This window comes from Alosa pseudoharengus, unplaced genomic scaffold (assembly GCF_046254945.1).
Source record: "Alosa pseudoharengus isolate Yale_2024_CS ecotype anadromous, Long Island Sound unplaced genomic scaffold, YU_APseudo_1.1 YU_APseudo_1.1_scf_23, whole genome shotgun sequence".
Taxonomy (NCBI): Eukaryota; Metazoa; Chordata; class Actinopteri; order Clupeiformes; family Clupeidae; genus Alosa; species Alosa pseudoharengus.
Window position 1 is genome coordinate 16,940,816 of NW_027468685.1, and position 11,966 is coordinate 16,952,781.

General features: G+C 42.2%; 1 protein-coding gene across 1 annotated transcript; it reads right to left on the reverse strand.

Moving 5' to 3' along the window:
* Positions 1–7,289: 7,289 nt before the first annotated feature.
* On the reverse strand, positions 7,290–9,758 carry irx1b (iroquois homeobox 1b). The gene is made up of 4 exons (XM_076300967.1): positions 9,513–9,758; positions 7,739–8,744; positions 7,518–7,593; positions 7,290–7,335 (listed from the first exon to the last, which is right to left on the reverse strand). Exons 1-4 carry the CDS (start codon positions 9,756–9,758, stop codon positions 7,290–7,292), a joined length of 1,374 nt encoding a protein of 457 aa, XP_076157082.1.
* Positions 9,759–11,966: the final 2,208 nt, after the last annotated feature.

Sequence of the window (11,966 nt, forward strand, 5' to 3'; positions counted from 1 at the left end):
AATTTTCATCAAAATCGCTGTTTTTTTTTCTAGAAATGGAGATATAACGTCTTTCATGAAATATGAAGTGTTGCCTGCTACTTACTTAAGTAAACCTTCTAGGAAGTGATCAACGAGACCTGGCGAGACTGCCACCTAGTGATAGACCCACGAAAATGGCCTGTTTTTGACCTGATGTGCATGCGTCACTGATTCGACCCAAAGCGGCAACGCGAGTTATGATAAAATGTCCAGATAAAATGTCCAGATTTTCATGAGTTTCACGATCGTCATATATTTAATTTCCATTCATCACAGAGTTCCCAAAATCACATATACGGTGTGCTAGAGTGTCTAGTTTCGTAATTTAAAAAAAAATCTAAAAACGTAATATTACGTTTTTGGCACTCAACGCATGGGAAGGAAAAACGTAATATTAAGTTTTTGGCACTCAATGAGTTAAAGGAAAAAGAGTTAAAACAGTTGCTGCAGCCAACAGCTACACTCTGGTGGCATGATTATGATTTAGTTTTGTTTCGGGTTTTTTCTCGCACCGACAGCAGGCTACTTGGTGACCTCGAGAAACAGATCTATGTGAAAAATGTTTTTATTAATATACTTTGGGCCATCACAGACCATCTCTCCACAAGTTAACTGACAGCTCAATGGTGTAGACATTTCAGTCACTGACAGTCACATGGTGTAGACATTTTCTTTTGGCAAGTAGAGACCTGAGGTCTGTCTAATCCAGTCTTTTCTCTGAGCACCTGTTTTAGTAACGAGTGTATAAGAACATGAACACAGACTGACTTAGGGAATGTAGAAAGTAGCACTGTGGCAATAAGGCTATAAACCTATAAATGCTGGCGACAGCATTCTCTGTAATGACTTACACAATCCTGCAGAGGTCAAACTTTTCATTGGCAGTGATGTGAATACAAATGTGCTTTAGTCCAGTGAAGCAAACCTGACCCTCCTGTTTGCCATCTCAGAGGAAGCTGTATCTCATACCTTCAACAGAACTATGTGGATTTAAACTGGCAGCAAAGGAGGTCTAAGCCTAGTTGTGAGCTCTCATCTTATCATAAGGAGAAAATAACTAGACTTATAGATACTTATAGATACAGGTGATCTCTCAGATATAAAATGCATCTTAGAACCTGTGTGAGACCTTGATTCTTTCAAGTAGTCTCTCTCTCTCTCACTCTCTCTCTCTCTCTGTTTCTCTGCATCTTCATCTTGTCCCACAGCGCCCTCTATGGATATCCTGCTCATAATCCGTCCATCTCCAGACACTGCACATTTCAACCTCTAGGTGGCAGCAATGCAACAGATCTCTCTCGGCGCCGGTTTATGGTACAACACTGCGGGTTTCAATTACCATTTTCATTTCGGGAATCAATTTAGCTGCGATTAAGGAGCCGGTAAGAGTCCCCCAGGGAGGCTGCCATTACCACAAAGTCAGCAAACACACGGCTGTACAGGAAAACTCAGCTACAGTAACACAATTGAGTCTTTCTAAGGCAAGAGGGAGGCCAGGATGGGAATGGCTGGATTTTATGGTTTTGGCACTGGAAGTGAGACATGTGGGTGGTGATGGGTATTATAACTATGTGTGTGTGTGTGTGTGTGTGTGTGTGTGGGGGGGGGGTGGAGGGGGTATGTTTGTGTGTGTGTGTGTGTGTGTGTGTGTGTGTGTGTGTGTGTGTGTGTGTGTGAGAGAGAGAGAAAGAGAGAGAGAGTGAGAGTATGTGTGTGTGTGTGTGTGTGTTTGTGTGTGTGTTTATATTGGCGCTGGAGTATTTGTGTGGTCTCACTAGTGTGTGTTGGTGGATCATTGTGTGTGTGGGCGGGGGAGGCGGAAATATCATTGTAAGCCATGGGGATGGTGTACCAGGGTGGACAGTATTAGCATATTGGATTACAGGGCATGGTCATAATTTGTTTGCGATGAACGGGGTCTAATAGAAAAATAACATGGTTAGTGCAGGAATGGTGAAAAGGCAAGGCTTCTACCTCAGGGACGTATGAGGTAGCGGAATGCACAGTTAAAAGGTTTATATCAGGTGGAGGTGGGGTAGATAGGGTCAGGAAAGGGACAGCTGAGGACTTATAAAGCATGTGTGAGTGTTTGAGTGTGTGTGTGTGTGTGTGTGTGTGTGTGTGTGTTTGTGTGTGTGTGTGTGTATGCATTCGTGGCCAGTCTTTTATGTCAGTGGTTTTAGATGTGTATGTGTGAGGATGTGTGGTAGTGTGTCTTTGAGTATGTGTGTGTGTATGATTGCCAGACACCGCAAGAAAAGGAGAAAAAAATATTGGGGATGTATGTGTGTGTGTGTATTTTAAGATAGTGGGAGTGTTTTGAGAGCGCCCAGCCCTGGGGGTGTGTATGTTTGGGGGTAGAACAGCAGGAGCAGTGGGATTGATACAGCAGCACTAATTGACATTATCGCCGGATTAGTGATTTAATGGCCTCTTTCTCTGACAGGAATGGCAAACACCCCTTGCCCTTTCCCTGCCAAAACGCGAAAAACCCACAAACAGAATGCAACCGCGTCCTGTGTCCAGCCAACGGATCTATTTTGTAGTCACCCCATGTCAATCTGATTTGCAAGTTTGTTCATGTCTAAAAAGCATTTAACCTCCACTTGACAGTGTCTGGGGCATATAAATAAACAAAGCTGACCTACACATAAACACCACCACGGACTGTAGTGCGTCCAGTCAAGGATTACAGCATGAGGTCACCGGGCACAAAAAAAGACCGGCAAATATGCAGGACAGTCCCGAACGAAAAAAAAAAAAAAGGAACCTCCTTTTTTTTAGCAGGGCCACTGTGACTCTGGTCGTCATCCCCTTGGTGTCTCTTCAACAAGGACGAGCCCTTGTGCCGCTGGCTAGAGGCGTTTTGTGACGAGGTCCCTCTCCTTCAGGCCCCCTCAACAGAGGTCCAGCGCATTCTAATGACCGGTGCACTCACAGGCAGACTGGGGCCGTCTCTTTAGGCATGAAAGACTCTTTTCTCTGTGTGTGTGCGGCGGCCAGGGCCGGCTTGAAGGGGAGATTTGAGAGCGCGGCATGGCGCGCCTAGCAACGGCTCATTCCAGAGCAAGGTTTCAGTGGCCCCCCTCTCTCTCTCTCTCTCTCTCTCTCTCTCTCTCTCTCTCTCTCTCTCTCTCTCTCTCTTTCACCCCCCGCTGACCTAGGCTCTCCCTTGCTCCCCTCGTTTGTAATTGATTGGGTTAATATAAACCCTGTGTGGAGCAGAGAGAGAGTTTATGTTTGTTTTAGCCTTTGATCCATTTAATTCATGCTTTTGGAATGCAATTCTTATTTATACTTTAGTTTTTCTTTATTCATTTACATTTTTCTTTCATCATTATTATAATCATTATTATTATCATTACCATTATTTATTTTACTCTTTTTTAATGCTTTGGCAATATTTTACACTGAAAAGAATAATGAATTGAAGAGAGGGAGAGATAGAGAGAGAGAAAGAGAGACAAGAAGCATAGATACTTTCCTCATAGTCTGTGCTGATGACACAAAGACATATGTGGACAAACATGTAGGCATGCACTCTGTAAAATACACGCAGTAACGAAGACTTAAGAACAGGTATACACGACATTACACACACACACACACACACACACACACATACATGCACTGTGTACATACATGTACATACACACACACACACACACACACACACACACACACACACACACACACACACACACACACACACAGATAGACACAGACACAGAGACATTAATTACTCTCTTTTGTTTATCCACATTGACATGACAAGTATGCCTTCCTCTCACTAAGTCTAAAAACAGGGTTGTCTGCATCCTTGTTTTAATGTGATGCATTTAAAAATGATAGTGTGTGTGTGTGTGTGCATGTGTGTGTGTGTGTGTGTGTGTGTGTGTGTATTTGCCAGTGTGTTTCTCTTTACATGTGTGTTTTGGGAGGGGGGGTTGTAAACGATAAATCTTTAAATAGTGATATCTTTGCTGTGCCTGTGTATTTTTGGGACTGTGTGTGTGTGTGTGTGTTGGGGGTGGGTGAGTTTTATGTGGGTGTGAGCGAAAGAGATAACCGTCAGTAAATATATCTCCTCTGTAAAGTACCTCACAGTGGGGGGATTACCCTATCACCATAATATTTGACACTGCCCATGTGGATACTGCTTGGATTTCAATCATCTCTGTTTTTCTTTGAGTCTGCCCAGAAACTCTTTGTAAATATATCACATACCATTTTTAACTGGATTATTTTGTCCATCAAAACCTCATGAGAATATATATGACTTATTATATAATACTATATATAGGTTTGGATTTCTTTACTGGTGGAAATGCAGAGATATGGTAGTGTGTTGATTTATTAAAGAATATTTGGTTAGTAATTGTTTGGTATTTCAGTATAATCAATATTTTCATGCTTTGCATGCATTGGATTATTTCAAGATAAACATTAAATACATGTTGGTCCATTTTTGGCTACATCTTTGGCTTATTTATTCATTCATTTATGCATACACCCACTCCCTCCAACACACACATACACACACACAGTCATACCTCCATCAGTTCGTCCTTCACACCTTCCTGGTTTCACTTATTCATTTCCCAAATTTTCCAAACTTGGCCTTTCAAACAGGCTGCCATTTAATGTCTTATCGAGGTAGGCCCACAAAGGCCAAGGATGGCCTACTGCTACTATATTAGCATGGGACAGATATGCCTTAACATGACTGATGCTCGGCTCGGGATTACGCCTTTGATTGACACCTCACCTGACCAGGTGGAATGACAGATAGCACTGTGGTGACTGTTGTGTCCTTGGGAAAAGGAGGAAAACATTTAAAAGGTAGGCTAAATGCGAATGGGTGGAATAAACTAGAACGTATTGCTTTTGCAAATTGATGTCCAGCTTACAGAACATTAGGTAAACTGTTGATGTAGAATCCATTGCTCCCAGCTTGATCAAAGAATTCGTCTGCCTTAACTTGCATCTGGGCTTATTGATCACATCTGAAACATAAACAACCAAAACCCGTTGTTGATTGGGTTTCGACAGACATTTATGAATTTATCATTTCCAATGTCATAACAAACAAAATTTCCAAAGAACAAACCTCTTAAAACCCAGATTTTTGACTCCAAACCGCAACTGCGCAATGCATTATTGACCTTTTTCACTTGGAAGCATCAACAACACAACACTGTTGCATTTTTTGCTGACTCGTGGTGTTCCCCAACACTTTCAGAATACTGCTTTAATGATCCACGATCATGCATTTAATTAGCGAATCGATAAATCTACATCTTATCATGCAGAAAGAATGTGCTAGGCTATTGCTGTGCACTCGGGCGACCCCAAAACAGATGTGCGTCTGTCACTACTCCCCTTATATCATCCACGAAACAAAAATGATTCACATCTCCGCCCACCTCCCTGCAGAGACTGTGTTTCTGCCGAGAACATGAAGTGTAAACACATCTTCAAACAATTACGAATAAGTCACCTTTATTTAGATTATCCTCACGTAAACACACAGATATATTTTTGGGGTCTCGGTGCACGTCTGTCTGACCATGCGACTGTTGGTTTAACTGAGCTAGCAGGGCTATTACGAAAACACAGGGAGAAGAGAGAAGACTCAGTTAATTTCAGAGACTTGGACATGATATGTGCTTTTATTGCGCACCCCCTTCACCACTACCCCCGCCTCCTCAAACACACACACACACACACACACTGATATCCGGGCGAACTCCTCTCAACACCTTCTCCGAAATCTTGCCTTGCACGGACATGATCTCACTTAAGCCGACCGGCCAGGCCTCGCTCGCTGGCTCGCCTGCCACCAGCTGCTTGTCCAACAGCTGATATGTATTTCATTCTGACATGCTAACATACTGTACGTAAACTATTTACTATACCGTTAATTTAAAAAACCTTGTTTTAGTAATTTGGGAGGTAAAGCCTGCCTAGGCTACATGTACTCATGATATCCCACAAGGCGAAGTCAATGCAGGCCTACTTGCATAATGCTTTGTTACAAAAAAAAAAAACATCACACCTGTAGCCTATTGCTGTTATTAGCCTAATAAAAATGAAAAATAGGTCTATATTTAAGATATTGTATCTGAATTAGGATGGTGATCATTGTGTGTATTATAGACAATTTGTGACTATTGGGGTTTCCAACTAGACGTTCAATCATTTAAATCGTGAGCAATATCTTGACATAATCTTTGGGAAACGTCCTTAAAACATCAATATGTTTCTAGAAATTAAACGAATACAAACTACTACTCTGCATGCTTTGTATGCCATCCTTTGTTGTCACAGACAAGTAGGCCTATAGGTCACATATAGAGATACATCACGGTAGGCATAGAGGTTTCCGCGCCAGTTAACGTCCTGTACAACGAGGTTTTTTGACTGGTTGCATTACCTGTAGTGAAATTCCACACTAAATATTTGCTTCAGGCTGAGTGGATCCCCCCCCCCCCCCCCCAACACACACACACATACAGACAGACCCTTTTTTTTTATAACGCCTTCAGACGAAACTCTTGACTTTCAATATCATGTGGCCTACATCTGAAATAATATCTAAAGTATATGTAGCTGGCATAAAACCTGTAGCAGAACCACTGAAACTAGCCCATATGTGCCATTGAAATAAACTATTTTTTAACAGATAGAGGTCGCTGTTGTCTCTCAAAAAAGGTAGCCTATGGAACTCACCAAGTGTTGGGAATCTCATTGATCAGACGCGTTTGTTAAAGGCGCTACAAATGAACCGTGTAAATGCGATATTTATTTTAAAAACGTGTATTTTACGAGTTCAAGGAGAAAAAAATATGTATCTTAAAAACGGATTGTATCTCCTTAATAATAACTTACGACTGTTTTCGACTGTCTCGTCAAAATCATGTTTACGGTAGGCCTAGGCTACTGTACCTTAACACTGATGTATTTCCACAGATGAGGAAGTAAAGACAATATCACAAAATTCTCAGCGTTAACGACCCAGTATCTCGTTTTCTTTATTACACAAAATATAATCTTTGGACAAATTTCCCGTTTTTACAAATAGTTCTCCATAAAGTAATAATGAAAAACAACATAGGCTACAAGATAAACGCGAAAGCAAACATGAAATGAAATCATGGTGTGATATGTTATGGGATCAGTATATTTTCTAGGACACTGTTATATGACATATAGGCTAACTTGTTCTTGATTTCTCATTAAATAATTTATTTATTTATTTTCGCTGCTCAGGAGACGGTCTTCAAAACCCGATGTGTTGCTTCGTGGTGAGACCTGGTGAAGGAGAATTTGGAGAAAATAAATATCAGGTTGAAACAATATTGTTGTCTAAGTTCTGGAAAGTTTGGGAAACTGGCGTAGTTTTGTCAAAATTAAACATACATTAAAACACATTTGCAGTGGCTATCAAACAATGTTATTGCAAAACCTTGCAAAATAATGGCGAAATTAGCTACCTGTCATGGATTTGTGGGAATGGCGATCTCAGCACTGGTGTCCGTGGTTCGATCCTCTGCTGCACGTTTTCCTGATCTACAGTCACATGAAAACACAAAAAAATGTTAATTGGCATTTAAATCATCCAATATCAAGAGGTCAAATTGTGACAGATTTCTCTGTGACAGTATAATTCAATATGTTTAGGAAAAATATGAAATTCAATTTATTTGACATGTACCATGACGTTGAGGGCTGAAGCCGTCCGACGAATTTTCGCTGTCTCCCTCTGGTCCTGAATGGCCAGCCGGTGATGGTGACCTCTTGATGTGCGCCGCGGGACTGTGGCTGTAGTTGTGACTGCTTTGATTAACACCCAGAAGTGACCTGACGTTCATTAGGGAATTGGCGCTGAGAAAGGCGGCACTTGCCGCCCAGTTGTGCAGTTTCCCAATCTGGCAAGTGTATATTCCGTGAGTCGGGAGAAATGCTGGGTGGTGAGACGGCAGAGAGGTTCGCAGGCCTACAGGGGCCGTGAGCGCACCAACTTTCTGAGAGTTGTCAGGACTAGTTGCCGTCTCCGCCAAAGACCAAATCTTTGGCTTAGTGTTTGAGGGCCTGTGACATCCCGGTCCATCGGGGGAAAGTGCAGGGACATTTTTGACAACTTGTGGTTCTTTATTAATAGCAAGCGAATCACTCACACCCTTGAGCTCGGGAAGAGGTAAAGTCCGTTTTGGCTCCATATTTTCCACATTAACACGTTCACCAGCACTTGGCTTGTCGAGGGACACTTGTTCCAGCTTACTTTGCTCCTCTGTATTTTCGTCTGTTTTGACGACGTCGATGCTTTCCAAATCAATTTCTTCGTCATCCTCATTCTTGTCATGATCCTCCTCGTTGTCACTGTCAAATATCCTGCCGTCACGATCCTCAGCGCTGCGTCCCCACGTCACTTTGTTCTCCTTTTTTAGTCGCCTGCGCGCGTTGGCGAACCAGGTAGACACTTGGGTAAGGGTCATCTTGGTGATGATGGCCAGCATGATCTTCTCTCCCTTGGTGGGATAAGGGTTCTTCTTGTGCTCCTGCAGCCAGGCTTTCAGAGTGCTTGTAGTCTCCCGTGTGGCACTCTTCGCTCGGGACGGGTCGCCGTATTGGTACTGGCCGTATGGGTAGAAGCCGGGGGCCGGATGCACGAAGCCTGAGGGATGGGCACCAGGAGAATCCTTCAGCTCATATTGCGAACCCTGAAAACATAAAGACAAAAGTTTGTGCTTGATAACAATTTAGGCCCTCAAATCATCCACGAAACACTACAGTATGGGTAAATTTAGCCTGAAATAGTGACTGGACAACTAAAAAGGCCAACGTTGGAAATAAGCAGGGGGAGATGCAATGATTTAAACTAACCTAAACATTATGGATTATATTATGCACTGTAACAATTCTGGATGCTTCGCCTTTATTTAAGTTATTGAGAAATATTGTCGATAAGGCTACATAGTGTCATATTAAGCAAAATAATTATATTTATCTGATTGAAATTACGGCTGTAAATATTGATAATTAATTCCCATAAAATATGTCAGATTTAAGAAGGCTACACAACTTAAGTGACTGATTAAAATGAAAATTGTATTAGGTCATTTCGTTGTTTTGCCTTGCAGACACAGGTCACATCATTTACTAAAACGATGGGAAACAGATGATCTTTTAAGTTTGAAAAATAACATTTCCCAAATACAAGCCATAATACATAAAGTAATGGAAATTATTTCCCCGTATCATATATTAAATGAATCCAACGTTTTCGACATATGTGCAAGATACAAAGAGCCACCATCTTCTGATTAAAGCCTATATGCATATTGACATTTACACAATCTTAATTTTAAAGATGTATTTCGGGTGCATTATAACTTTATAATGCATTACATTCTTTTTCGGATTTACCGCTATATTACTTGGAGTGTTCAACGCGTAAATCAATGGCAATGCCATGTTCATCTTCTTACCATTTGGGACAGTAGGGCCAGTTCGGCGCTGTTATAGGGGAGAAAAGCGCTATAGTTTTGCGCAGTCCACGGGCTTGCATACATGCCCAACATCGATGTGACTGCCGGCGCTCCTGCAGACGGATTCCCACCGCTTTCAGAGCTCCCTTCTCGGGTCGATGCTGACAAAACTCCGGTCCTCTCTCCACCGTAAGCCTCTGGGGAGGCGCTCAAAAACTGGGGGTAACCCAGCTGAGAAAAAGACATGTCCAATTTCAGTCAAGCCACTCGAAAAAAAAAAAGACTCCAGTAAGGTAAGATGTCAAAATCACTGCAGACTTCTCCGTTCGCGGTTGTCCCAAGGATACACTCCAAGCGGCAGTTGAGCGCCAAGTGATGTGACCACCCTTAGGACTCCTCACAATTTGAAGTTGACGGTTTGATTGGCATGCTACTTAAGCGCGAGGCCCCTCCTTTATCGGGAGCATACGATTAGTGCATTGGTCGGGGCTGTCTCTCTCTTTCTCGTGTGTGTGTGTGTGTGTGTGTGTGTGTGTTTGGGAAAGGATAAGGAGGGAGGAGGGAGAGGTGATTATAGGCTATTTAAGTGTTTATTTTCGAAGGTAAAAGTTTGGTTGTGGGTAAGTGACTAAGGACTGTATGTCTATGCACAGTTTTTAAATCTAAACATTACATATTTGAAATCACATTTTAACTTCATTCTGTTTAATTCTAAAAAACGCCCATTATTGATGAATTACTGTAATGTCTGCGTGAAAACAACAGATATGTCTGTACCATCCGGAAATATATCCTATAAGCCTTAGTAAGAATTAGCCTACTTGGACGGCTATTGTTTTGGGAGAGGCAAACCATTGATGAATATAGCTGAATTTGAATCATCATGAGTTGATCACATTGTTTTTTCAAACTAGGCTGCAGATTTCATTCACGCCATTTGAAGATATTAAATTATGCCTAATGCATGGATGCTCGTGACAGTTTTGCGCAAAAAGGGGAAGATATGGCAAAAACAATTTCAGGCAGGCTGGTATGTAAATGAATGACAGAAGTGCAGAGTATTGTGTCATCTTTCACACACACACACACACACACACACACACACACACACACACACACACACACACACACCCTTACTTCGTTAAGAAAAAAGAGGGACTCAATAACATCCAACAGGGAAACAGACGATCCCGTTTATGGTAATTTGCCCATTAGCATCATACAGGTTGTCCCGTGATAAGGCGACAGGTTAATGAAATGCCTCTTTCTGTCGAGCCATTTGATCCCTCTGAGAGGTTGTGATAAGCAGCCAACCAGAGAAACCTGCAATTAAAATCACAGCCTATCTCTCCGTCCCAGTATATTCTCTCTCCCGTCCTCTCATCTCAAGCTCGTAATGAGGGCTAACACCCCTGTCTTTGCTAATCCTCCCCCTGGGTACTCCACGCTATCAGATGTTAGCTTTGTAATTATTTATCCAAAAAAGTCATAATTTCATGCTCGAGTAGCAAATGAGTTTGGCGGGGTGGTTAGTTAATTCTCTCCGTGTCCTGCGATGCGTAGAGAGGGATTTAATGATTTAATTACCGCGGTTAGCCCTCATTTTGGCAAAGGCGATTTGAAAAAAAAAAAGATTCCCCTCCTGCAAAGAATTTTAATAATGCTTCATATAGGATATTCTGCTCTCTCTCTCTCTCTCTCTCTCTGTAGGCTATCTGCCCACAGAAGAGCAAGCGGCCAATTTGTGTGGCATTATAAAAAGACGCTGCTCAGCAATGGCAGAGTCGAGGAAGCCCATCTGGCTGAACCCCAACATGAAATGATATGTTAAAAAGAGTCATTCTTTAGCCTGGCATACCCTGTCCGTCAACCACGCTTGGTGTGTTTGTCAGTCACAGTTTAGAGCCACCTCTGCGACAGACACTTAGGAAAACCGCTCGACGTTTCTACGCTGATGGGATAATTTAGTCCTCTCCCCCCGCCATCTTTTTGTAGACATGATTTCCATAGAGTCTCTGTGGAAATATGTACTGTTAATAAATTCCTCCGACTTATCTCGTCTGGAAGAGGGGAAACGGGCTTTGGAAATAGCTTTGAGCGACGCCGATTCAACTTAATATCCAAGAGCCAGTCCACTTGTGTATTCAAGTGAGCAACAGCGATGTGTGTCTCTCTCTCTCTGTGTGTGTGTGAGAGAGAGAGAACGTGGGCCTTTCAACGCGTCCCTGGCAAGACTACCAAGTGCCCTCTGTCCTCATATCCCTCTCAGCCAGCCTACGGACATGAAACTGACTGCCTTTAGCTGCTCCAGCAGTATCCATTTAGATAATCTGCTATCGAGGATGGTAGAATTATAGTTTAAACATAATTATGGTTTATACACAATGCAATCACTTCTTGTCATAAGAGCTAGTGCTGACATTTGCCCAAAGGATTGGGATATATGACTTCAAT

Coding starts and splice junctions, on each gene's coding strand:
- irx1b (XM_076300967.1), bottom strand. CDS start 9,758: ATGTCTTTTTCTCAGCTGGGTTACCCCCAGTTTTTGAGCGCCTCCCCA. Junction 8,745..9,512: donor TGGCCCTACTGTCCCAAATG/GTAAGAAGATGA, acceptor TTATGTTTTCAG/GGTTCGCAATATGAGCTGAA. Junction 7,594..7,738: donor CTTCAGCCCTCAACGTCATG/GTACATGTCAAA, acceptor ATGTGACTGTAG/ATCAGGAAAACGTGCAGCAG.